The 26,877-nt window shown below is 31.0% G+C and overlaps 3 protein-coding genes across 3 annotated transcripts; 1 reads left to right on the forward strand and 2 right to left on the reverse strand.

The window, feature by feature from the left end:
• The first annotated feature begins 914 nt into the window (after positions 1-914).
• Positions 915-2,848, forward strand: LOC132735068 (neo-calmodulin-like). Its single transcript, XM_060721972.1, has 5 exons — positions 915-1,034; positions 1,282-1,312; positions 1,417-1,560; positions 2,003-2,242; positions 2,487-2,848. The coding sequence occupies exons 1-5, from the start codon at positions 1,032-1,034 to the stop codon at positions 2,513-2,515; spliced, it is 447 nt and encodes a 148-aa protein (XP_060577955.1). The 5' UTR covers positions 915-1,031; the 3' UTR covers positions 2,516-2,848.
• A 453-nt stretch (positions 2,849-3,301) lies between these two features.
• LOC132735070 (calmodulin-like) lies at positions 3,302-8,461 on the reverse strand. The gene is made up of 5 exons (XM_060721974.1): positions 8,338-8,461; positions 8,115-8,145; positions 7,319-7,447; positions 4,366-4,611; positions 3,302-4,119 (listed from the first exon to the last, which is right to left on the reverse strand). Exons 1-5 carry the CDS (start codon positions 8,338-8,340, stop codon positions 4,091-4,093), a joined length of 438 nt encoding a protein of 145 aa, XP_060577957.1. The 5' UTR covers positions 8,341-8,461; the 3' UTR covers positions 3,302-4,090.
• Positions 8,462-9,446: 985 nt separating this feature from the next.
• On the reverse strand, positions 9,447-24,439 carry LOC132735073 (calcium-binding protein LPS1-alpha-like). The gene is made up of 13 exons (XM_060721976.1): positions 24,289-24,439; positions 23,799-23,829; positions 22,731-22,874; positions 22,281-22,523; positions 21,831-21,850; positions 17,863-17,893; positions 15,879-16,022; positions 15,380-15,622; positions 14,097-14,326; positions 12,273-12,303; positions 10,524-10,667; positions 9,992-10,234; positions 9,447-9,625 (listed from the first exon to the last, which is right to left on the reverse strand). The coding sequence occupies exons 1-13, from the start codon at positions 24,289-24,291 to the stop codon at positions 9,597-9,599; spliced, it is 1,536 nt and encodes a 511-aa protein (XP_060577959.1). The 5' UTR covers positions 24,292-24,439; the 3' UTR covers positions 9,447-9,596.
• Positions 24,440-26,877: the final 2,438 nt, after the last annotated feature.

Raw genomic sequence — 26,877 nt, forward strand, 5'->3', positions numbered from 1 at the left:
CCACCTTGCGTATTACATAATTAAGATACACTCCTCTGTTAATGAGGGGTTGCCTATGAAACAAACAAATCCTTTTTGTATATTACAATTGTATTTCTTTTCTTTCATCTCGAATTTTAAGACGCATACTGATATGACAGATCTATTAATATCTTAGATAGGATGATACATATGACATCACTTCCAATATACTACAGACCAGATAATCGTGTACACTTAACAAGCTAGATATCTTAAATGGAGTTGTCAATATTTCAGTCTAAACAAAACCCTTCATCATTTTCACGGAAATACTCAAAACATGTTCTAACTTAATAGCGAACAGTTCAGACAGATCATGATCAGACTAAACTGACTGATCTTGGTCTTCATGGTTATATAGTTAGACCCTGTTCCCGCCAGCAGGCTCATAGGTGAATGTGCTAACTGTTCTCTTTGTTCTCGATTTCCTGAATAGACATAAATTGTCATGGCTCTTTTAAAGGATAGTCAAGGGCAGTCTTTTTAAAAATTTCTTTGAGATAAATAAAGAAAGATTTTCCTCTTTTAAAGTCTCAAACATAGATTTCATAAACTCATATAAATATGGACTTATTGATATTTTGATAATGTTCGTCTGATTCCTTTCAACTAAATCAAATGCTAATAAGTAAACAAATTATTATTTAGTGTCATGAACGTTTTCTTTATCAAATGTCGATAAAAGACAAAATTGCCTATACCGAAATTTTCTCGTACTCAAAATATTCAAACGCCTTTTGTCGATTTATAAACTCGTATTATCAATCAAATATAAATCTTTTGACCGTAAATAAGATGTATTTTCATTTCGCAAAAATGAGGTACACATGTAGTTTAATTTCACAATATGGATATGTTCGGTCCGCTTTTGTTATGCGACACCTATATGAAATATAACATTAATGTCGCATTGCGGCATAAAATTCAATAGTTTGCGTTCGTTTCAGAAATGAATATAACAGTTAACGTTGGACTAAAGGCTTTGCTAGATTTTCACATATTCGTTTAAAATGGTAAGTTTAATTTCTTCAGATAATCAATGCAAGTTATAAAGATGATAGATGTTTTGTTTAAGAAACTCATTCGGGCATTTGTAATATTTCATACTTCTATATGCATTAAATTTGTAAATATAAATAGCAGTTTTCTTAAACTGATGAACAATTTAATTGGCTATTTTTTTCTTAGCTTTATGTCAGAGTAATAAGATACAGCGTAACAAAACGCTCTAATGAAATGTCTTATTCCTAACTGTTTCAGGCTAATCAATTAACAGAGGAGCAAACTGCAGGTATGTACCATTTTGATTGCGTCCTGGAAGTTCTAAAATGAGTATAACGTTATAAATATTTACTCTTAAAGCTTTCAGTGTAAAATTATTTTTGATTGTAATAGAATTCAAGGAGGCTTTTGGTCTGTTTGACAAGGATGGTGATGGCACAATCACAACCAACGAATTAGGAACAGTAATGAAGTCTTTGGGACAGAACCCTACTGAAGCAGAGTTACGAGATATGATCAATGAGGTGGATGTTGACGGTAGACTTTTACTTCTTTTGATGATAAATATTATAGTTGTTGTAAATCTATATAATAGTTTGAATATTTTGTTCTCATTAATCCATTCACAATTTTTGTTTTCTTATGATTGATTGATGGGCGCACTAGTTTTCTAATGGTTTATGCAAAAAAATATGATGAACAAGATAAACAAGGAAAGGCGGCGTTCAATAAACGCAACCCCCACACGACCCATTAACAAATTTTATCAAACACATACATTATATACATTCAACCAGACAGTCCCCTGGTGTAGTATAAAAAGAAATTGACTTACATTAGAGATATGCTTCAATGAATTTTCATAAATACATAATAGTCTAACAATTAACTGGTTGCCGTTCCACTGTACATGTATTTGTGTGGGTGGGAATGCGTTATGTTAATGTTGATTCTCACTATCATTATGATGTTTTTATAGGAAATGGTACTATAGATTTCCAAGAATTTCTTACTATGATGGCACATAGCCAGACTGATGATGCTGACGGAGATTTACGTGAAGCTTTCAGCGTTTTTGATAAAGATAACAGCGGAACAATTAGTGCAGCTGAATTAAGACATGTTATGACAAACCTTGGTGAAAAACTTACAGATGAAGAAGTTGATGAAATGATAAGGGAGGCTGATATTGATGGCGATGGTCAAGTCAATTTTGAAGGTAAAAAGAACAAATGCATAACGATTCAACAAAGTTGTTGCGAAAATAAAAATCTGGTTTAATGAAGGTTCGATTAATATGGACTATTCTTAGAATTTTGTCGAAATAAATTTCCAATTTATACATTTATACCAAATCTGGTATATGTTAGTTTGATACCTAGTTTCAGTTTTGATTCAGGGATGAGTTTTAGTTTGAACATTTCTAAAAGAACAGCGCAAAAATCTGCTTTGTTTTATTTCAGAGTTTGCCATGATGATGAAAGGGAAATAAGCACTTTTTTGACGAGGAAAAATCAACAAGATAAAATAATATGATAAAAGAATGTTGAGAGATAAGGACTTTTTCATATAAAGTTTTTCTAGCGACACTTCCGAAGTGAATATCATACATTTTGAAGATATTTAAATCCCTTTAGTATCTTATTATTAGAACTTGTTACTTAAAAGAATCACATTATGACAATAGTCTAAATATATTGCATATATCAAGAACTTTGCTTCTTTTGCAAACAAGGTTAAATAACGCTATGTCAAAATTACATTTATGTAGTAAGTAGAAAATACGAAATTGAAACATTTAGCTGAAATAAAATGTTTCAAAATGGTTTATGTTAACGTCACTCTTCCTTGATCTTTGTGTTCATATTTTCATGTGCACTGAACTTGTTCTTTGTAAACTCATTCCTAGGAGTGATGAATACATTTGCGATTATATAGCAGTAATGATTTTAGAAAAAAAAAACAAACGTTTCTAGTAACCTTAGATGTTTAAATCTGGGCAATTCGGGACAAAGTGGTAAAGGTTGTTTGTGTTCACCCCTGTTGTTTCAAAACATGTTTATGATATTGTGACTCTGGAGATCTTTCATAAGGAAAAGCTATATCCATTTCACTTATGGAAGTAATCGACACCTGACGTTTTCCTCCACCACTACAGCTGTGATACTATAACACAAACACAGATGTTTCAAGTTAACTAATTTTTTAGTCAATTTCGAAAGGAATGTCAAAATTATTATATATGTTCATGTAAACAGAATATTATAACAACAAAGAATAATTGCGTCTTTTTATTGAGCAACATTAGACAAACGATAATACGATTAACAATAAAATAAAAATAAACTTCATATTTATTAAACATGTTTATTTTCTTGAACAGACTCGTCCTCGTGTGCTCCTTGTGCTGGGTTCTGTGGGGTTTAGTTCACAAGTTCATTGAACGCCGCCTTTCCTTGTTGATCTTGTTTATCATATTTCAATAAATCGGAGTCTATCATTTTCAACTTTCGTTTCTTATATAATTGCTCGCGAGGGATCTTCTCTTTCCAGAATAAGATGAGCCGCGTCACGACAAAACCAAAATAGTGCCTTAGCGACCAGCATGGATCCAGACCAGCAGTCTGATCAGGATACATGCTGTTCGCTTACTAACTCTATTACAAGTGGAGAAACTGAAAGTGAACAGCAAGGATCCTGATCAGACTGCGCGGATGCGCAGGTTGGTCTGGATCCATGCTGGTCGCAAACGCACTATGTTGGTTCTGTCGTGACGCGTCTCAGATATTTTTAACAGCTGTGTTGCAGCTGTAGAATATTAGTACGTGCTTCAGCTTAATTTTCCTGGTTTGTCTTTTAATACTTTTTTGTGCTGAATACTGCCAAGGCCGCCTAATGGGTGTGATGATAAGACACGGGAAAATTGAGTCTGCAATGAGTTCAGCTATTTTTTCTTTTTGTTTATATTAATCACCTTTCCAGAATTTAAATAATGAATAATTAATAGTGTTAAGAAGAAAAACAAAACTACTTTTAAGCGTTAACGGAGACACAAACAATCGGTCCTTCAACTTGATGACATAACTTCGATCAAATCTGAAATCAATGCAATTTATACATTTGATTGTATGAAATATATAACCGTCTAAACCTTTAGTATTGAGTTTATGAATTACAATGTATGCACTAGCAATTGATATGGTTATGGTTAAATTCAATTGTAGATTGATCCTATCTATAAAATTGTGTACAATTTGTATTTTAATCACCATATACTGTATGCACCTACCGGCCACATCTTTATAAAATAAACCTGTTATAATTCATTATATCAAACCTTACCTTTATAGTCGACGTGCCCATCGACAATATTAATATCAGCATCTTGTAAGATATCATTTGCTTCCTTTGTAGTAAGTCCACCACCCAAATTTGTCATGGCATTTCTGAGGTTAGCAGCACTTAATATACCATACCCCTCCTTATCGAATACTCTGAAAGCTTCATATATATCCTCATCCCCTTCTTCTTCATTCAGTTTTCTTTTCATTAAAGTGAGGAATTTTGCCTCACTCACTTTTCCCTTACCTTGTGATTAGAAGCAAAAAAATCATTTAAAGTACTAGAAAAAACAGTACATTTAGTCATTTTTGAGTAAAACATACATGAACATGTACATTTTACTACCAAAAGAAATAATATATTTAAAATTAATGTAGAAAAAAATCTAAAAGAGTTTGTACACAAGTGTATAATTATCTGGACTATATATTTCACTATCATTAACTTAACATATTCTAATGCTAAATAAACTGTTATGTTTGCTCAAACGTAAAATAGAAATAAATAGGGTTTACATTATTTTTGCGTAGGGTTTACATTAATTTACTTTAAAAGACATTCCCACCGACAGTCCTTTATAACCTACAGTTTACTTGGATATATTCAATTGGCGACAAATTGAAATTTCATTTTGCATAAGTAGCTTTTGAAAGACGTGTTCACCGAATTATTGAAAGGGTTGATACGAAAAACAATCCTCTAGGTGTAGCAATAACGGTTTTGGAATGATGACTTGCAATGAGAGACAACCCTGTTCGGAGTCTTCTTATTGGAGAGGTCATTAGTTGTCTCCACAGTGTTGAGAATGATTGCTGGCGGCATCCATTTTTTGCGTATCAAATTGAAGCTAATGCATCTCATTTTAAGCCTTAAAACATTAAAACTAGTCTACTTAAATTGATTTGCACATGCTCTTCATATTTAATGCCCTTTTTGGGAGAGGAAATGTTTCTTTATACTTTCCAAAACATTAATCGAAAATCTGATCATTGGATTTTACAATCATTTATTTTAAAGTTAGTTTGATAACATAACATAAATTGTTCTCTTTCTAGAAAAATATCCCTAATGCGCCAAGAAAATGTTCGTTTCTCCGCCAGATAATCTTTTAAAAGTGCAAAACAAACTTTCATTATAATACTTTATTTAATTTTACCCATGAAATATGATGCTTTATTTAATTTTAACCATGAAATATGGTGCTATATCAGTCAAATATATTTCATATTTTTTAAAAATAAATATGAAATATAAATATGAAAGTGGGCGGAGTCAAAACTTATTTTAAGGGACTTCTTTCGGCGTTTTGTTTGAAAAATCTGATAAATACAAAACAACTTTTTCTTGAATTTTGTTTTGAAAACTATCTAGCATGATAGAAAATGGTCTAACTAAGAAAATTAATCCGAACACAAATATCTTTTATTCAGTAATTAACGCTGTACAGACGTTTAAAGAGTTGTTTACATGACGTCACAATGTAGCGCCAAACAGCGCGTGCTTACGCATAAATTACTGCGCGCTGTACAATCGCAGTCGGTAGCAAGCAAGGGGATTCGTTACCATTTTCTTTGATAATGAAATTAAATAAAAAGGATATTTTTTTGTTTTTTCGTGAAATATGGTATATATTTTCACTCAACATGATAAAATGCCACATATTTTCACTCGCTGTACCGGCTCGTGAAAATATGTGGCATTTTATCATGTTTCGTGAAAATATATTCCATATTTCACGCAAACGAAAAATATCCTCTTAATATCAGTCAAATATATTTCATATTTTTTTAAAAGTAAATATGTAATATAAATATGAAAGTGGGCGGAGTCAAAACTCATATTTATTTTCGGGGACTTCTTTCGCCATTTTGTTTGAAAAATCTGATAATTACAAAAAACTTTTTGTTGAATTTTGTTTTGAAAACTATCTAGAATGATAGAAAATGGTCTAACTAAGAAAATAAATCCGAACACCAATATCTTTAATTCAGTCATTAACGCTGTACAGACATTTAAAGAGTTGTTTACGTGACGTCACAATGAAGCGCTAAATATCGCGTGCAAAACAATAATTATATTACTGCGCGTTGTACAATTGCAGTTGCGTAGCAAGCAAGGGGGTTCGTAACCATATTTCTTTGATAATGAAATTAAATAAAAAGGTTGTTTTTTCGTTTTTCGTGAAATATCGTATATATTTTCACGAAACATGATAAAATGCCACATATTTTCACTCGCCGTCCCGGCTCGTGAAAATATGTGGCATTTTATCATGTTTCGTGAAAATATATTCCATATTTCACTTAAACGAAAAAATATCCTCTTAATATTCAATATGAATAATACATTCTATTTTGTTAAAAATTTGTAATTTATAATCAATTATTGTGCCTTTTATGCAAAAATATCTCCAAATATTTTCGAATTAAACAAATCTTACACAGCTGCAGAAATACCTCTTGGTTGCTTGTATATCCCAGTTTGCTGAATATTTAAACATGCATTCTTTTTATGGCAATTAAATGCACTTGCGACAAAATCGATGGCTGAATCATTAATGATTCAACCCGTTGATGTTTTAAAAGTTGAACGTTTTTGAATTAATCAAAATTGTTTTTTTTTACTTATGACTTTGAATAAAGTATCGAAGCACTTTATTACAACATCAATCTAGACTATGCAAAGGCACGTCGTGCAAAAGATGACAGTTTTGGCGTTACGTACAATTCAAGCAAAAAGTGACCGGGTGTACCCAATGTTTGATAAACAAACATGTGTAAATCAAATGGTTTGGATATTAAACAGTTATGACCAATATAATCAACGTTATGCTGAAACGTAAGATGGATGTTTCTTCTTCGTATGAGTATAAGTATGAAAGAAAGAAGTTAAAACCAACTTTTGCGTTTAAAATAAGATTGATAACTTAAGTTTATCAAACAATGCAGTTTACCATCATCTAACTCTGCAATATCCCCATCAGTTGGTGTCCGTCCAAGACATCTTATTGCAGTTTCTAGATCATCTCTGTTAATTGTACCAGCATTTTCCACATCAAACACGGAGAATATTTCCTTGATGTCTACGAAAACGAAGATATAAGAAGTTATTAATCGTATAATTCCAATTTACAAATTTACCGAATACACTCAAAAAACATTCATGTAATAAAAAGAATAGAAACAGTTTGTTGAAGCAACTCCAAACATAGATATTAAACAAAAATATTAGTTAGCGTCATTTTATGGCACTAGCAAAAAGGTAGGGGCTAGCGTTACCTGATGCTTTCATTATAAATTGGAACGATTCACTTAATTAATATGATGTTGAAGACATTGCTAACCAAATAAGAAGTGCAATTAAATGTATTCATGCAAAGAAATGGATTTACTACATCCGTTTAATAAACGAAATTAGTCAATTACTGCGATTTTAATTTTTTTTAAACATGTATATAATGAATAACATATTTATTTTAAAGATTTAGAGTGTAGAGACATGTAATTCACCCGAAGAAATACTTTAAACAATCAAGCTGCAACATAGATGTTAGGTATTGAACAACATCATAGACACATTGTAAATATTACAGAAACTTTATACAGAAATATTGAAATTAAACAAACGTTATAAATAAATTATATAAACTTAACATAGACAAAACAGAAACTAAGACAAGATGAATATAACAAACTGGCTGTATACGGTAGATTAAATATATTACATAAACATAAAAATAGATTACATACTTGCTTCGTGTGTACTGTCGACTTGATTTGCCTTAAAGATATAAATGAGCAGTAAATAAATTTGCGTTACAATATGTTAAATTGATAATGCTCATCAAATACCGCTTACAATTTTTTAAATTATGTAATCGATACTTAAACGTACATGTTTATCATATTATTGTCAAATTATCAATCATTAAAACTTCGCGAAAAAAGAATAAACGAAATTTTAATGACCTACCATTACTTCACTCCTTTGTGGTATGCACAAAACATAACTTCCGCCTTCAACAAGGATTTACAAAAGATCGTGTCAAATTTCTAAAACATGCAACGATGAAATTGATATGATATCTATAATAAACTTAACTTGAATATCACGCAATAATATTAGTGTCGATCCGTTCAACATATTTGATTTATATGAAGTCAAGACGAAACAAATATTTCAACGGTTATCATGATCTTCAATTCAATTAAGTATTGAATTCTATTCGATATATAATTAATAAAGATAATACTAGTATTTTATCCCTCTACTATAGTACTTCCTATTTATAATACTTATTCAATATGATTAAAATCACGGTAAGTGTCCAGCTTTATTTGTCATCAAATGAAAACGCTGTATTTCTTAAAAAATATGTGTGTTAATTTTCATAGAAGAACAAAAGTCGATACTTTATCGAATTCTGTTCATAGATGCCTTCTATTTTCATAGTATTTCATATAACCGCGTAGTGACTTAATTAAGTGAATAATAATGAGGCCAAATAAAGCTTGATACTAAGTATGTTAGTATTCATCCGTAGTTGTTCATCGCTCCCGTTGAAGTTTCTAATTTCTGTAGAACAGCACAGATGAACACTAACATATACATAGACAGACACTGTTTGAAAAAGGACTTTTTTCAGGAAAACATTTGCAAAGTGTTGAAAACATCTGCGGAAGTTTATAAAATGTTGAATTCTGCTTGAGCGATATTTGAAACATAAAAAGCTGAGAACACAGACAAACAAGGCATAGCAGCTCCCAACAAAATCCAGGCATACGATTCATGACAAATACTACTTGTAAAATCGACTATATGACCTCCACACGACATAAATATTATATGTGGCAATAATTTAGAAAACAACAGAATTCCCGAAGAATGCCCAAACGGCAAATTGAAAATGTTGCTGGCTCAGTTTGATTGAGCCTGTTCATGGACGGTACTGGACGTGCAAGTTACCGTCCACACACCCATAGCACCGGCTTTAGAAAGCGGCGTATGGTTGTATCTTGTCTATTCGTATTCAAATTATGGACGATTTTGCTTATTTTGAACAGAAATAAGGAAATGGATGGTAGAAAATAAGATTTTATTAAAGTAATATAGCAGTGTAACATAAAACAAACATGTATAATGTCATCAAGATGATCTTATTGCAGATTCATTTTGTAGATAATAATGCAAGTGTACAGTTTTTAAAAACAAAACAAAACTTGTTCTTCAGGTTACTTCGACATCATCATCTTCACAAATTCTGAAAAACAAAGCAAATAAAGTGAGTATGTTTGAAATAAATTATTCAAAAATGGGATCAAATTGAAACAATTGAAACCTTTCCAATTCATCATTTTTTCCCAACTATGCATTTTTGTATCGATGTTTCAAATGAGAAAATAAACATTTTGATATTCTCTTGCCTACATCAGATAATTTCAAAGGCGACAATCCTGTTTGTTCTTTTAAAAGCAGTTCAATTACCCCCCTTGACCCAATCTTATGACATAAAGCGGTTTGCTTTTAACATAAATTGAGTATGATATTTTCAAATATATGACATAACCTACATATATTTCCAGTGTCTCATAATAGCTAATCCAGTACCAATTCAAAGTAACAATACCTTCATAATTGACTTGACCATCTCCATCAATGTCAGCTTCTCTAATCATTTCATCAACTTCTTCATCTGTAAGTTTTTCTCCTAGATTTGTCATCACATGTCTGAGTTCAGCTGCACTAATGTAACCATTGCCATCTTTATCAAATACTCGGAACGCTTCTTTTATTTCTTCTTCACTATCTGTATCTTTCATTTTTCTAGCCATCATGGTAAGGAATTCTGGAAAATCTATCGTTCCATTACCTGAAAAAGTTTGATATAATTAAACCTATTCTCTTGATAAATATATTGCTTCATTTTTCAAATACAGATACAGTTCCTTTACTCGCGCAAGCCGCTATGAAGATATTCACTACTATTTGTTTTATGTTAGTAAATTTGCAATTGATGTAAATTTGCAAGCGCAAGTATGCTTCTTAATTAAGATTTTTTTCCGGACAATTAGGTGTTTCACTTTATTACTGAAAGTTATGGTTTGATTTGATCAGTTATTTGATTTTGATAACATATTTAAGATATGAAGTTAACAAACCATCAGCATCAACCTCATTGATCATATCTTGTAACTCTGCTTCTGTAGGATTCTGCCCCAAGGACCTCATTACTGTTCCTAACTCTTTTGTTGTGATCGTGCCATCACCATCCTTGTCAAACAAACTAAATGCCTCCTTGAACTCTGTAATAAAATAACAATTATATAAAAAAAGTACGAAACTATGAAAGTATGACTTACTTTTTAAAAAAAATGTTCGCCTTTTCTTAAACAATATTTTATTTAGAAGAGACACAAAAACATAACACTGAGATTTATCATCGCAAATTAACGACACAACTAATATCAACTTCAATTCTAGGCAAACTTCGCAATGTTCTGAAATTATTGATATGAGTGCTTTGAATTTAAATATTTTTCAGGATATTAAATGCGTTTTCAAGACATTTTCAAATATAATTTATAAGTAGTTATCACTGATAAGTATCATTTAACACCATGCTTGAAATAACAGAATGTGATTATTAATGTCTCAACATTCACATTTATTTGCATACAAATTTACCAATTTTAAGTTTTTTCATGATACAATGATACATATACTAGTATACTGTATATATTATTAGTTATAAAGATCGTTGACAGCTTATATGGCCCTATATAAACGGCTATTTGTAAATATAACCCGAGCCGTCAGGCGAGGGTTATATTGCAAACAGCCGTTTATATACGGCCATATAACCTGTCAACAATCTTTATAACGAATTTATAATACAGCAAGCATCATTTTTATAGAAAAAAGTAAGATTTGTTCATGAATCAACAACAGCCGTGTATATAAAACTATATAAACGTCACGATTATCCAATGAAAAATGACGTTACAAACGTGCAGTATTATAATGTACAGCATATTAAAATAATAAAGTCACAGCAATAACACGTATAATATCATTTTTTATTTTTCCAACGTTTCGGCAAATGTATGCCTTTTTTTTTTTTTTTAATGTACAGCATACATCATCATATCTCCTTTGTATCAACTATTTTGTTAACTTATGTTCTGAGTTGCAATTTTGATCTTTAAATTGTTATCTATTACATATTTTATACGCAAGGCAACTTGTTTTGTAAAAGTCAGTTAAAAAGGTGTGTTCTGGTGTATAAAATAAGATAAACATTAAATCAAAGGTAAGACGAAAATGTTTGATAGGCTAGGGAGCGTTATTTGGAAGATAAGTAAAATATGAGAGTATAGCTATTAAAACTCATCGCAATGTCCAACTTAAATAGGTAAACAAGGGGCAACTAAATAGGTACAGGACAAAAACAATGCTTGCAGTCTTTTAAATATATATCTCATGAAGAATCAATGTTAATTCATCTAATAGATTTGTATAATATCTATGAAATATTTAGTTTGCAAACTTTAATGTCGACACTTAGCTAAAACAGTACATGTATATAATATATAGTATTAATCATGTGTAAAAGTCGGATTTTATAGTTATTATTGAAAGAAAATTAAAAATTAAAATTGTAAGGTCCAGTTTAATTGACTATAATCTCGCGGAACAATCAAAGCATACCCAAATGATGAGGGAATTGTCGGAAATAGTTTTAAACTTTTAAAATGTTTATTAGTTATGCACCAATATTTGTAATTCTTCTACACTAATATATATGGAATGAAGCATGCATTACATTTTTTTGAGGTTGTGAAACACATTTAGAATAATTATCAGATGAAATGGTATATTTTTCTAATCATATGAATCAAACCACTGACCAGCGATCTGTTCCTCTGTCAATTGATCGGCCTGAAATAGATAAGGTATATCAGCAATTAACACTTTAGTTTGATTAATTTGTTACTAAATAATTTATTTTATAAAGATTTATATTTTTAGACAGAAGTTTTGTTTGTTTGTTTCATTTAACGCCTTTTCCCAAAAGTATTTCAGTCATTAAGGCGGGTAGTTTCCAAACCATCGTTCCTGGAGAGTTACACCAGTACTAGACTAGCTTCCTCCGTGCTAAACTACCAAAGCATCTCCCGGGGATCGAACCCACGCCAGAGAGGTAACTGGATTAGAAGTCATCGACTCTAACCCCTCGACCACGGAGGCGGTCATTTAAGACAGAAGAAAACCGTCGGAAACATCAAAAGGGTTGAAACGTTTCATGATTGCACTACGCATTATTGAAAACATAATAATAGAAAATAAATCGTTATCCAATTATGCACGGATCCAAATATTTCAAATATGAGTAAACGCGTAGTTGTATTGTAAAATATCAATTTTATAATTGTGCCCATTGTAAAATATCTTTCATCGTTGATTTTTTTGTGGTGTAAAGCAGCATAGTATTGATCAAATTTGAAAAACATGAATTCTTCTTGTAAGATAAAATGTAATTAGACATAAAATCTTATTTAAGGTAATGGAAAAATAAAGTATATGAAACATATTGCAAAATAATGAAATAGCAAAGGAATTTACAATTATTATGTACCATTCGGCGGCCAAAAATATACCATGCCAACAAAAAGCAATATATGAATGTTTAATGTACAAACAATTACCAATCTTAGAGTTTCTGTGCTGACGTTTCTATCATAAAAGCCAAATAAATATTTTCGTGTATTTTCACACCTTAAAAACGAATATTATATTCTGGGGAAATTGCATAAAGTTTTACTCATAATTTAACAAATCAGCTGTATTTATTGGCGCTAAGATAATATTGCATTAGAAAAGACATGGTTCGTAACAATATACAAAAAGTATGAGGAATTTGTATGACCCACAAACATTTTATTTTTATGACGATATGTTTGTTTAATTAATGTATGACAAAAATACTTTACTCGTCGCAGTATAATAATAGTTTGTATTTCTAAAACAATGAAGACAAAATACAATAAAACATTAAGCGCGATATTTGAAACATAAAAAGATAAACACAGGCAAACAAGGCATAGAGGTGTTCAGAACGCAGCTTCCAACAAAACCAGGCACACGATTCATGACAAACACTACTTGTAAAATCGACTATAGTATAGTATATACTAGTGTGCTTTTTAGTGTCGTACGAGCATTTTGAAAAAGTACTTTAACAATACCAGGCAAGGAAATTTACTATGCAATTATATCAAAATAGAGTCCCCAAATCGACAAAATTAAAAATGTTGCAGGCTCGGATTAATTGTGTCTATTAATGGACGGTACTTGAAAATGTAAGTAACCGTCTACGCCCCCTGTCACCGGCCTAACCTAAATTCAACATTTAAACATAAACATGAAGGGGAGCGGTGGCCTAATGGTTAAGGTGTCTGCCTCTCAACCCAGAGATCATGGGTTCGAGCCCTACTCGGGTAACGACCATGTTTCTCCATATGACACCAGTACTGATTGGTTCCAGGAAGCGGACTCGAAAGTAATTCATATAAGTTGCAAGAATTGTTTCGCAATCGAGCTTAAATAAATATGTTTAAACCAAACATAAAAATGAATTATGATGTTTACGGCAGTTATCATAGAACCTTCAATGTGACACTTTCATGCCATTCGATGCAAAGTGGCGTATAGAAATAGAAAATACCACAAACATGTGCACACAACAGTAAGGTTGCGCTGAACGGTCTCCTAGGATTGAAAGTATAACATCTTTGAATAAATGTACTGGGCGACTTTTTGCGACCTCCAAACGGCACAAATAACACTGATGTGGCAATAATATAAAGAACAACAGAATCATTGAAGAACGACAATTTGAATGGCGTTGTATAGTCCCAAAGTAAACAAGCGTACCTGCTACAGTCTATATAGATCAGTGTTACTGAAAATAACGGATTGTTCACAACTATTTGCTTTATATAATAAAATTATATTCACGTATATGTTCTTGTCCGTCGTTATAAAGGTATTACTAATTTACATTAATTCGTTTTACAAACATATATGCAATCTTGTCAATTTATGTCTTGCTTATTTTGAACAGAAATAGGAAAATGGATGATAGAAAATAAGATTTTATTAAAGTAATATAGCAGTGAAACATAAAAAACATGTAAAAATGTCACCCAGAAGATTTAATTGGCAGTTTCTTTTTTGTAGAAAATACGGGCAAGTGTCAGTTTTTAAAAAAAAATAAAAAACTTTTTTTAAAGGTTCTTCGAAAATAAATCATTTTTCAAAAATTTCTGAAAAAAAAAGCAAAAAAAGTGAGTATGTTTGAAATAAATTATTCAAAAATGGGATCAAATTGAAACAATTGAAACCTTTCCAATTCATCATTTTTTCCCAACCATGCATTTTTGTATCAATGTTTCAAATAAGAAAGTAAACATTTTGATATTCTTTTGCCTACATATAAACCATTCTAACGGCGACAATTCTGTTTGTCTTTTTAGTAGCAGCTCAATTATCCCCCTTGACCCAATCTTATTACATAAAGAGGTCCGCTTTAAGATATTGATTATAACATTTTAAATTATATAAAATAATCTAAATTTGAGCCACGTCACGACAAAACCAACGTAATGCGTTTGCGACCAGCATGGATCCAGACAAGCCTGCGCATCCGCGCAGTCTGATCAGGATCTATGCTGTTCGCTATCAGTTTCTCTACTTGTAATAGGGTTTCTAAGCGAACAGAATGCTGCTGATCCGCGCAGTCTGATCAGGACCCATTCTGTTCGCTTAGAAACCCTATTACAAGTAGTGAAACTGATAGCAAACAGCATGGATTCTGATCAGACTGCGCGGATTCGCAGGCTGGTCTGGATCCATGCTGGTCGTAAACGCATTACGTTGGTTTTGTCGTGACGCGGCTCATATATTTTCTGTGTCTCATAATAGCTAAGCCAGTTCAAATTTAAAATAATCATACCTTCATAATTAACTTGACCATCTCCATCAATGTCAGCTTCTCTAATCATTTCATCAACTTCTTCATCTGTAAGTTTTTCTCCTAGATTAGTCATAACATGTCTGAGTTCAGCTGCACTTATGTAACCATTGCCATCTTTATCAAATACTCGGAACGCTTCTTTTATTTCTTCTTCACTATCTGTATCTTTCATTTTTCTAGCCATCATGGTCAGAAATTCTGGAAAGTCTATCGTTCCATTACCTGAAAAATTTTAATATAATTAAACAGATACTCTTAATAAAAATATAGCTTCAATTCCTTTATTCGCGCGATATTCACAATTATAATATTTAAGATTTCCTTTACAGTATGAAATATGCAATTGGATGTAAATTTTCAAGCGCAAGTATGCTTTTGAATTAAGTTATTTTCTCCGCAAAATAAGGGTTTTCACTTCATTACTGAAAGTTATGTATTATAATTTTGATAACATATATAAGATATATAATGAACTTACCGTCGGCATCCACCTCATTGATCATGTCTTGTAACTCTGCTTCTGTAGGATTCTGTCCCAAGGACCTCATTACTGTTCCCAACTCTTTTGTTGTGATTGTGCCATCACCATCCTTGTCAAACAAACTAAATGCCTCCTTGAATTCTGTAATAAAATAACAATAATATAGAATTAAAATACAAAACTATGAAATTAAAACAATTGTTTACCTTATTAAACAATATTTTACTAAGAAGAGACACACAAACATTACACTGAGATTTATCATCGCAAATTAACGACACAACTAATATCAACTTCAATTCTAGGCAAACTTCGCAATGTTCTGATGTTATTGATATGAGTGCTTTAAATTAAAATATGTTTCAGGATATTAAATGCGTTTTTAAGACATTTTTGAATTAAATTTATTAGTAGTTATCATTTAACACCATGCTTGAAATAACAGGACGGTATTGTAACAATGTGATTATTAATGTCTCGACATTCACATTTACTCGCATTTGCATACAAGTTTACCAATTTTAAGTTTTTCATGATACAATGATACATATTATATGTTATTTTGGTTTTGGAGTGATATATGTGGATATATTACCTGTTAAGATTTTATATCACCCGAGCCGTTAGGCGAGTCCACATATATCACTCCAAAACCAAAATAATTATTGTATTACCCTTCCCCTGCCAAGTTTAGACGATTTTTTAAAAAATCATTGCTGTTTCAAATGAAACGTCGGAATAAGATTCCCTTTAGGGTACCTCTTCGTCACAACATGACGTCACATAAATACATGACATATTTTTCCCGTACCTATCGAATGTAAACAAGAGAAAAGGAGTAGTTTATATTGAACGCACTTTTTTGTAATTAATATCAAGCTTTCACAAGGTCATATTTGTTTTCGATACTGATGGTAATATGTATCATTACTCTACTTTGGTAAATATTTATCATTTGACAGTTAAAAAGTGCTTTTAAATCGGAATTTACACCGCGTGAAATCGAACCGTACGCGCATCACCTCAGCGCATGTTGTTTACAACGTTGGGCACCCAACGGGGAAATTTAGTGTGTATATTACCCGTCTGACTCGGTTATATCAATTTCTTTCGGGTGATCAATATCCAATCAAAAAGGCGGACAAAATCTGGAAGGGTAATAAACTAGTATACTGTATATATTGTACAGTATACATAATCATATCTCCTTTGTATCAGCTATTATGTTAACTTATGTTCCGAGTTGCAATTTTGATCTTTAAATTGTTATTTATTACATATTTTATACGCAAGGCAACTTGTTTTGTAAAAGTCGGTTATAAAGGTGTGTTCTGGTGTATAAAATAAGATAAACATAAAATCAGAGGTAAGACGAAAATGCTTGATAGGCTAGAGAGCGTTATTTGGAATATAAGTAAAATATAAGAGTAAAGCTATTAACACATCGCAATGTCTAACAAAACAGTGCCGTTAAATAGGTAAACAAGGGGCAACTAAATAGGTACAGGACAAAAACAATGCTTGCAGTCATTTAAATATATTTCTCATGAAGAATCAATGTTAATTTTTCTAATAGATTTGTATAATATCTAAGAAATATTTAGTTTTCAAACTTTAATGTCGACACTTAACTGAAACAGTATATAATATATAGTATTAATCATGTGTAAAAGTCGGATTTGATAGTTATTATTGAAAGAAAATTAAAAATTAAAATTTTAAGGTCCAGTTTAATTGACTATAATCTCGCGGAACAATCAAAGCTTACCCAAATGATGAGGGCATTGTCGGAAATAGTTTTAAACTTTCAAAATGTTTATTAGTTATGCACCACTATTTGTAATTCTTCTAGACATAATATATATGGATTAAAGCATGCATTACATTTTTTTACCAAAAAGAGTGAGGTCATGATACAACATTTAGAATAATTATCAGATGAAATGGTATATTTTCTAATCATATGAATCAAACCACTGACCAGCGATCTGTTCCTCTGTCAATTGATCGGCCTGAAATAGATAGGTATATCAGCAATTAACCCTTTACTTTGATTTATTTGTTACTAAATAATTTATTTTATAAATATTTGTATTTTTAGACAGAAGATTACCCTCGGCAACATCAAAAGGATTGAAACTTTCATGATTTCACTACGCGATATTGAAAACATAATTCTAGTAAGAGAAAATAAATCGTAATTCATTTTATGCACTGATCCAAATATTTCAAAAATGAGTAAACGCGTAGTTTACGGAATGCCGTTAGGGCCATTGCCTATGAATGTGTTGATCTGAAACGCGATAGTCGATAGTACGATGGTGAAAACGCGAAATCACGAAACTACGATGGTGAAAATGCGAAAGCACGATGATGAAAACGCGAAAGTACGATGATGAAAACGCGACAGTACGATACTACGATGATGAAAGCGCGATAAACTATCGTGTTTTCACCATCGTACTGTCGCGTTTTCACCATCGTAGTTTCGTGATTTCGCGTTTTCATCATCGTACTGTCGTGTTTTCATCATCGTACTATCGCGTTTTCACCATCGTACTATCGCGTTTTCACCATCGTACTATCGCGTTTTCATCATCGTACTGTCGTGTTTTCATCATCGTACTATCGCGTTTTCACCATCGTACTGTCGTGATTTCATTATCGTACTATCGCGTTTTCATCATCGTACTATCGCGTTTTCACCATCGTAGTTTCGTGATTTCGTGTTTTCACCATCGTACTATCGACTATCGCGTTTCAGATTAACACATTCATAGGCGATGGCCCTAACGGCATTCCGTAGTAGTTAGATATTGACTAAGAAAAACAATTCAATTATTTATAACTTGTAACATGTTTAAGAAATAGAGAAAGTAACAGATGTTGCATTGCCAAGTATATTGAACATAAACAAAAGTTGGTATACATTCAAACATGTTTTACATAAAGGGCAGTAGTATTCTTTATTGAACACACCCATTAAACGAATGATCTTCTTATCAAGGTTACATAGATAAAAATGATTTATAACATTAGACAATAAGACAGAGTGTTACGAGAAAATATAACACCTATTCATCAATGTGATATATAAGCTTTAATTTTAAACGATTCCAGACATTAGATGGCAGACTAGAAACGCTTACCATGATGGATTTAAGTAAATCTCCAAACAGATACAAACGAAACCTTTCCCTCCACGTTTACACCTATATATGTACCTGTGTGCCCTGAACCATACTGAATTAATCGTACAATGCGCAATGCGACATTATACATGAAGTATGTATTATTGTTCACTTCAACAGCTTGTAAATGTAGTGTTAACTTTCTTAAGGCAATCGATATCATTAACATTTCCTTGTTATATGATTAACGTCTAATGTAATTATGTTATTTATCTACACATTAAGGTGTTTAATTAAAATACAGACTTTCACTTTTTGATTTAGCAATGATCGGTGCAAGTTTAAACAAGCGAGAGTCAATTCAATTCAATTTAATTTATTTATTTATTCAGCATAATGAGAAAAGCATTGGAATGTATGAGCATTCATTAACAGTTATCATTTAATTGTGTAAAATTAAGTATGTCTACCAGTATCTGTACACACCGGCTTTTGAAATATCATTAAAAGAAAACTAAACCTAAGTAATATTCATACACATTAAGTTATTCATTAAACTCAGTTACCTTCATAAGCCGCGGTGTATTCAAATATTGTTGAAGCTATGCTACTTCAACAAAGTCACTGTATAGTAACAAAAATAATAACTCTCTTTTTTTCTAATTTGTTCACAAATACATACAAAATAAAGATTATTAAACATAGGATAACATTATAGTTTTTTTATTATTTATGTTTCATATTTTAGGAGTAACCTCCCTTATAGCAATGTGCACGTCTTTTAAAATACAATGGTGTAAATATGCAGCAAAACATAATGAAGCCTTACATTATGTCTATATCAACAAAGTTTGCTACATCTATGAAATTACTACTAAGAAGTTTGACAAGCACATTTTTTATCAGCCAAGAAGACATATTAAGCTAGTTTACATAACAAGCCAGGTTGACAGCAAGTTAATAGTGTTTGAAATTTCTGAATAGTTGGCCAATGGCAACAATATTGTGGAGACACTTATATTTGATGGTACGCCACAACGGGGTCAGACAAGTACGAAATGATAGTCATCTTTTATAACATTCATGTGACAAAAGATACATTCCCTATCAGCCCTAACAATGTTATGATAACGAACCATTTCGATTGCAAATTTATGAACAGACCACCGCAGTCGGTAATTGCTATTCTATGATCATTTACCTTTACACTCGATAAATATTTTTCAATATCAAAACTTTTTTTTTATAATTTTATAAGTAGTAAGTTTTGGCATAGTATCTAAAGTGTTAAAACTATTCTGACAAATTGCCTCTATATAGGCTTTCTATAGCTTTACTTATTCGGAGGTCAGTAACAAGTATACCATCAATCATATTATTCCATATGTAACTGGAACCCATCTCATCTAACAGTAGTTTAACACTAAGGGCCCATGAACCTTTAACAAAGTTCTTCTTATCATACATAAAGCATCTGTAAATAAATGTATCAGGAGATCTAACAACCTTGCACCAGTACTTAAGATAATTTTTTTTACATATCAAGAGGCACTTAACCAAGCTTACCACAGACAGTTGCATTCGTTGTTTGATACATTCAAAATTTGTTTCAAAAATTAATATCAATCTTTTCCATATCTGGTACTTTATGAAATCCCCAAATCTCGCAGCCATAATTCAAAATTTGAAGAATCATTGAACCAAATAAATAAGTGTTACACTAATACCAAGAGGTACAACATCAAATAAAGAATTTTAATTTAAACACAGCTTTTAAAGCTTTTTGAACACTTAAAATTTACCATTAGCAGACAAAACATGAAAAAGGTCGGTGATGATTGATTGAGAGTTTACGGAATTAAAAGATATGAAAATATGTGAATATTTACACGAGAAACAACTGTTTTATCACCCTAATTTATAAAAATTTTGAGGACGTTTCTTGTTAAAACTTAAGATGATAAAAACATATTTTATAGTCTGCTGTCGGTCTAAATTTTGAAACCAAGAATGAATTAATTTTTGATTTGGTTAACCGAGCATTATATTCTTCCGTTTAAGTGGTGTTCTTGTTAAATTTCATATTATTACAACAATTCCTCAGTTTTTTTTGCTTTGCATTAATGTCATTGTAAAATATCTTTCATCTTTGATTTTTTTGTGGTGTAAGCAGCATAGTATTGATCAAATTTGAAACATGAATTCTTCTTGTAAAATAAAATGTAATTAGACATAAAATCTTATTTAAGGTAATGGAAAAATAAAGTATATGAAACATATTGCAAAATAATGAAATAGCAAAAGGAATTTACAATTATTATGTACCATTCGGTGGCCAAAAATATACCATGCCAACAAAAAACAATATATGAATGAATGTTAAATGTACAAACAATTACCAATCTTAGAGTTTCTATGCTGACGTTTCTATCATAAAATGTCAAATAAATATTTTCGTGTATTTTCACACCTTAAAAACGAATATTATATTCTGGGGAAATTGCATAAAGTTTTACTCATAATTTAACAAATCAGCTGTATTTATTGGCGCTAAGGTAATATTGCATTAGAAAAACATGGTTCGTAACAATATACAAAAAGTATGAGGAATTTGTATGACCCACAAACATTTTATTTTTATGACGATATGTTTGTTTAATTCACATTTGCACGTTAGGTTTTGATGTATTTCTAAATCAATAGCATGTATTTGTGTTTCAGTAAGAAATGTCAAAAAGCGATGATAATGTTTTCGAAAATACAAGCAAGACATCTCTGGAATGAAATTGTCGAAAAGTAGTCCTCAGGTTTATTTCGTCATCATCATTTTTACAAATTCTGAAAAAGAAATGCATAAATTTTGCAAAAATTGATCTAAACTTTATACATATACTGTAAGTGATGCATTACATTTTATTTGCTTTTGTCGTAAAAGAAGTTACATTTACTTATAATGTATCAAATTGTATTTAGTTGTTTTAACTGTAACTCTGTGTTAGTTTATTTTTTATAAACAAATTTAAAATTTATACTAAAATGTCTAACGTCGGATGTCAATATTTACGATTTGGGAAATCAGATACAAATGCAAATTGAGCAAACAAGTTCTTGAAAGAATACGAATATGAAGTAAAATAATTATTTTTTATAAACTTTGATATCATGATATATATAATTTCCAAAAATAAAGTGATGACCTGTAATGTTTTTTTGTACAAAAAGTTATACACCGCCTTTTTAGTTTTTTTACATAATGATAGAATCATACCATCATAATTAACATGACCATCACCATCACCATCTGCTTCTCTAATCATTTCATCAACTTCTTCATCTGTAAGTTTTTCTCCTAGTTTAGTCATCACATTTCGTAGTTCAGATGCACTTATAAATCCGTTGCCATCTTTATCGAAGACACGGAAAGCGTCGCGAATTTCTTCTTCACTATCTGTATCCCTCAGTTTACGAGCCATCATATTGAGAAATTCAGCAAAGTCTATCGTTCCATTTCCTAAAATAATTAACTTATATTTTCATTGCAGTTATACTGTAGGTGTTTTTCAGTTTTGGGTTGAATTGATACGTTTTCTACGTTGTTAAGTACAGTATAATTGACACATGTACAGTTACTATACATAATTTTATGGTCACAAATTTAGAATTTTATTTTATCAACGACGAATACTGATAATGTGACGAAATAGTCATACAACATTACCATCAGCATCCACTTCATTGACCATTTCTTTTAAATCAGCTTCTGTGGGATTCTGTCCCAAGGACCTCATTACTGTTCCTAACTCTTTTGTTGTGATTGTGCCATCACCATCCTTGTCAAAAAGACTGAACGCCTCTTTGAATTCTGTAACAAAGTCAAAACATTACTTTGATACAATTTTACTTCAGTACACATTGAATTTGACAGAACTTTTTGTTAATCTTATATTCTAACACGACTCGCATTTTTCCCCATTGAACATAGAAGAACCGAAAGTGTGTGTTATTTTAGAAATAATATATCCCAAACAGTGATTTTATCGCTCAATAACATCACTGTTTGGAGTTCGGATGCGAGGAATTATATCACGAGGGCGTAGCCAATGTGATATAATGATGCGCATCTGAACGACAAACAGTGATGTTATTAAGCGATAAAATCACTGATTTGGATATATTATTTCGATTCTAACACGACATTAACAAATAAATGTTGCGGTACTTGATAGTTAAGCAAAATTGCGCCTGATTTGTTTCCGAACTTATTTTCAGCGTGTCGGATTTTTAGTAGTTACGTCACGTGTATAATGATTACGTCACATGTCTAAATATAGAACGTCAAACAGTGATTTTATAGCATAATAACACACACTTTGGTTCTTCTATGTTCAATAGGGAAAAATGCGCTTGTGTTAGAATTAATTAGACCCCTATAATGTTTTCCCATCTAATTGAAAGATCGAATTAGTTTGTCATGAAGGAGAAATTGTCATTTCAGACATAGCTCAAGCTTGTAAAGTACAAAGTTCGTCCATTTCAAGTAATAGTTTTATAAAGTTATATAGGTTTGCAATTTCTTTCGTCATATTACTCTTGTAAATAAAAAAGCATAAAGTTATACAAGTAACACTAGTCTATCAATAGTTTGCAAATATAATATATAGAATGCGTGTTTTACTTCTAGAATCATGCGCACTATAAAATCAACTGTTTTGATTAAACAAATAATTAATGAAGTGGTCAATGGAAATGCTAACATGGAAATCGTTGACAAAACAAGAATATTTACCAGCAATTTGATCCCCGGACAACTGATCTACCTGTAAAAAAGGTACGAATGTATTCTATATCAAAATAATTGTTTTTCAATATATATTCTCGTATATGGATATATTTAATGAAAAAATAATGAATATTTTTATACATAATTTAGAATAAATCAATAAAGATGGATGATCATTTCAAATGCATCCACATTTATATTAACTTATTAATTTTGACGAGAATTTAATCTAAACATGCTTCAAATGAAAGGACACATACTATTTTATGTAAGTGGGGGAAATATTCGCGCATGAAATATTAAGATGAATTGTAGATGCTGTTCAGCAAGCAAAATTAAGTGGTATTTGACAGTAAATATGTAGACAATAGATTCCATTACCTTATAACTATTTTGTAAAATGGTTTGTATTAGGACATATATATCTATTTAATATATTTATAAATATTATACTAATATCCTTTTTTTCATCGTGCACTTTGATGACCTGACTTACCATAATGACAAATATTTTATAATCCTTTGTATAAAATTAAACTATTTCCTACAGTGTTACACCTTCAATACGTGTATGCTTATGACAATATACTCCAGAATGTTTTGATCGAATGATAAAATGCGCAATGCGACAAAAGTATATGATCGTTACATCATTGTTAACATCAACAGCTTGTAAATGTTGAATAAAAGTTTTCTTAAGGACAATCAATATCGGTCGAAATCATTACTGTTTTTGTGTTACATGAACAACATATTATATAATCAAGCAACTGTTTCATATATAGTTTTATATATTAAATTCACTTGAATTAAAAGTAACTGACATGTCTGTTGCCAGTTTCGGCAATAATGAATAATTTCAGGTTCGATGCCGTTAATGAAAGGTAGTTGTAGAGAAACAAACACACATCATGTGAGTCACTGGGCCTACGGTCCGTATACACGTAAAGAGTTATAATGCAAATACACATATCCAGTGTGTCAGACTATTCGATTGATATGACCCTAGCACCATCTTTACCAAAATTCAACTATCATGTAATCTTCTTTTTGTGACACTTTCCAGGAGAAATACCAAATGGTCTAGAAGTGTAAGAATGTAAGTGCCTTAAGGTTACATATAGACAGTGAAAAATAGTGTGACGTTCATTTACATGTGTTACGATAAACCGGATAAAATGTGTATTATTTCACTACCCATCTAGGAAATGTTTTTAACTTCTCAAGATTTTGTAAAATTATTTAAACATTATTGAAACATATTATGTGACATAAATTTTCTGTTTAACATCGCAGTCAAAGATAAAATTGGGTAAACTGAAATGTTCATGAACATGCATTATCACGTGTTCTGACCTTTTTCAGAATGATAATTATTCTCGATTTCATATACATGTATTATAAATAATCTTGAGTTTTATATGAACTATTTCAACATCAATTAAATTGACCTCTTTTCTTGCTAATAAATATATTTCAACGTTTCTGATAACAATTATCTCAATATCGCAAAGGAAAATTATTATTTTTTATGTCTTTTTATGGCAATTTTGGCCACAAAGCTATAAAGGCATCTTTTGTGTTTTTGTCAAAAACTTTTTTATGTAATTTTATACTTTTTACCCTACCTCAAACTAACTCGGAATTGTCTATGAACTTTCAACGACATTTCTTTTTTATCATTGCAACGGACCGCGTCCAAAAAGGTGTATAACAGATTGAAAATTACAGAAGTTATTGAAACTTTGCATGACCTTAGCATATGATAATAGAAACATTTTAAGTCTAACAAGGGATGTTTTTGTTAGAATGCCGTCGGAAAGCTGATGCCTTGGACAGTATTGTCGTCTCCCTCAACCACCAACGAGCAAGAACAGGTTCCAGGAAGATTCTCAATGAAATGACGTCCACGATAAGACTACAACTGTGGACGCTGATAAATCTGGGACATATGGTTATTCCAGCGCCGAGTATAAACAAACCTATAAATACACATCAAATAAGATAAATATATTCATAATAGGTTTGATAGAAGAGATCTAATGTATTCAATATTTGAATTATACCAAATACCAAGTATTTCTATGAAGAAATAAATGAAAGTAAACTTAAAATAATTTATGTTGTCAATTCGAAAGCAAGACAGGAAGTGGACAGAGTTACTAGGAATTGTTATATTCCAGAACCAAATCAGCTTAAAATAACTTTCATACAAAATCAATCATCAATCACACAACTTGCGAAACCAGTTCAATCACCCATAACAAACAAACATGACCACATAACACCACAATAGATCTGGTATGGCCTTTAAGATAAAATACCGTAAACATTCTAAAAAGAGGACCCGTATTATTTTAACCTTAGCTACATAGAATACAAATGAATGACTTTAAAAAAGATGTTTTCACGTGCCATATCAAAGCGCGTTATTACAACTTTATTGAAACATATGCTTTGGTGTTTAAAGAAATATAATAACAATAACATATTTAACTTTTTAAAACATTCCTCTTGTACGTGTATTTATGTCTAATTTTAAATTTTAATGAAGAAATATTTTCCCAATTTTGTCAGAATGCTATATTTTAAAAACCGTCGTAACAAATACAGGTAATAAATAATAGGGAACTGATTTTAAAAATACTATCTTTGTTTGAACATATACTATTCTCTTGCCATGACAATTAACATAACAGTGACATTATACCTTAGTAATGAAGGCATTTTCGTTTTAGAAGGCAATAACATGTTTTATAATGTTGTAATAATAGATTTAGAGTATTTTAGTTGTCTTTCACCTGGACAGAATAGCTTTAGATGTAAAATTTATTTTGTTAAATATGAAGCAAAATGTAAACTAAGGGATTTTGCAGCGTTCATACAAAATACTCAATCATTTTAACTATACTAATTGTCAAAGTGCTTCGATGGCTAAAGATGACACTATATGCAAAATGAATACCATTTTGGAAACTGTAAAAGTACACAAAACTATTATAAAAAATGAAACTAGAAGTTTTAGCTTTCTTCGGGCTTATTTGGACTTTAACAAAAATAACGATAGTTGTACAGAGAGTAATTA

This window comes from Ruditapes philippinarum, unplaced genomic scaffold (assembly GCF_026571515.1).
Source record: "Ruditapes philippinarum isolate M1 unplaced genomic scaffold, ASM2657151v2 ctg16_1_1_1_1, whole genome shotgun sequence".
NCBI lineage: Eukaryota > Metazoa > Mollusca > Bivalvia > Venerida > Veneridae > Ruditapes > Ruditapes philippinarum.

What these genes read in the sequence shown, in the direction of transcription:
- LOC132735068 (XM_060721972.1), top strand. An exon ending in AACAGAGGAGCAAACTGCAG is followed by an intron (nt 1,313 to 1,416) that starts GTATGTACCATT and finishes TGATTGTAATAG; the next exon opens with AATTCAAGGAGGCTTTTGGT. An exon ending in CAATGAGGTGGATGTTGACG is followed by an intron (nt 1,561 to 2,002) that starts GTAGACTTTTAC and finishes ATGTTTTTATAG; the next exon opens with GAAATGGTACTATAGATTTC.
- LOC132735070 (XM_060721974.1), bottom strand. An exon ending in TATTGCAGAGTTAGATGATG is followed by an intron (nt 4,612 to 7,318) that starts GTAAACTGCATT and finishes TCTAATCACAAG; the next exon opens with GTAAGGGAAAAGTGAGTGAG. An exon ending in TGGGCACGTCGACTATAAAG is followed by an intron (nt 4,120 to 4,365) that starts GTAAGGTTTGAT and finishes CATTGATTTCAG; the next exon opens with ATTTGATCGAAGTTATGTCA.
- LOC132735073 (XM_060721976.1), bottom strand. An exon ending in AATTTGTAAAAATGATGATG is followed by an intron (nt 17,894 to 21,830) that starts ACGAAATAAACC and finishes TATCTATTTCAG; the next exon opens with GCCGATCAATTGACAGAGGA. An exon ending in TGGTCAAGTTAATTATGAAG is followed by an intron (nt 14,327 to 15,379) that starts GTATGATTATTT and finishes CGTTATTTTCAG; the next exon opens with TAACACTGATCTATATAGAC.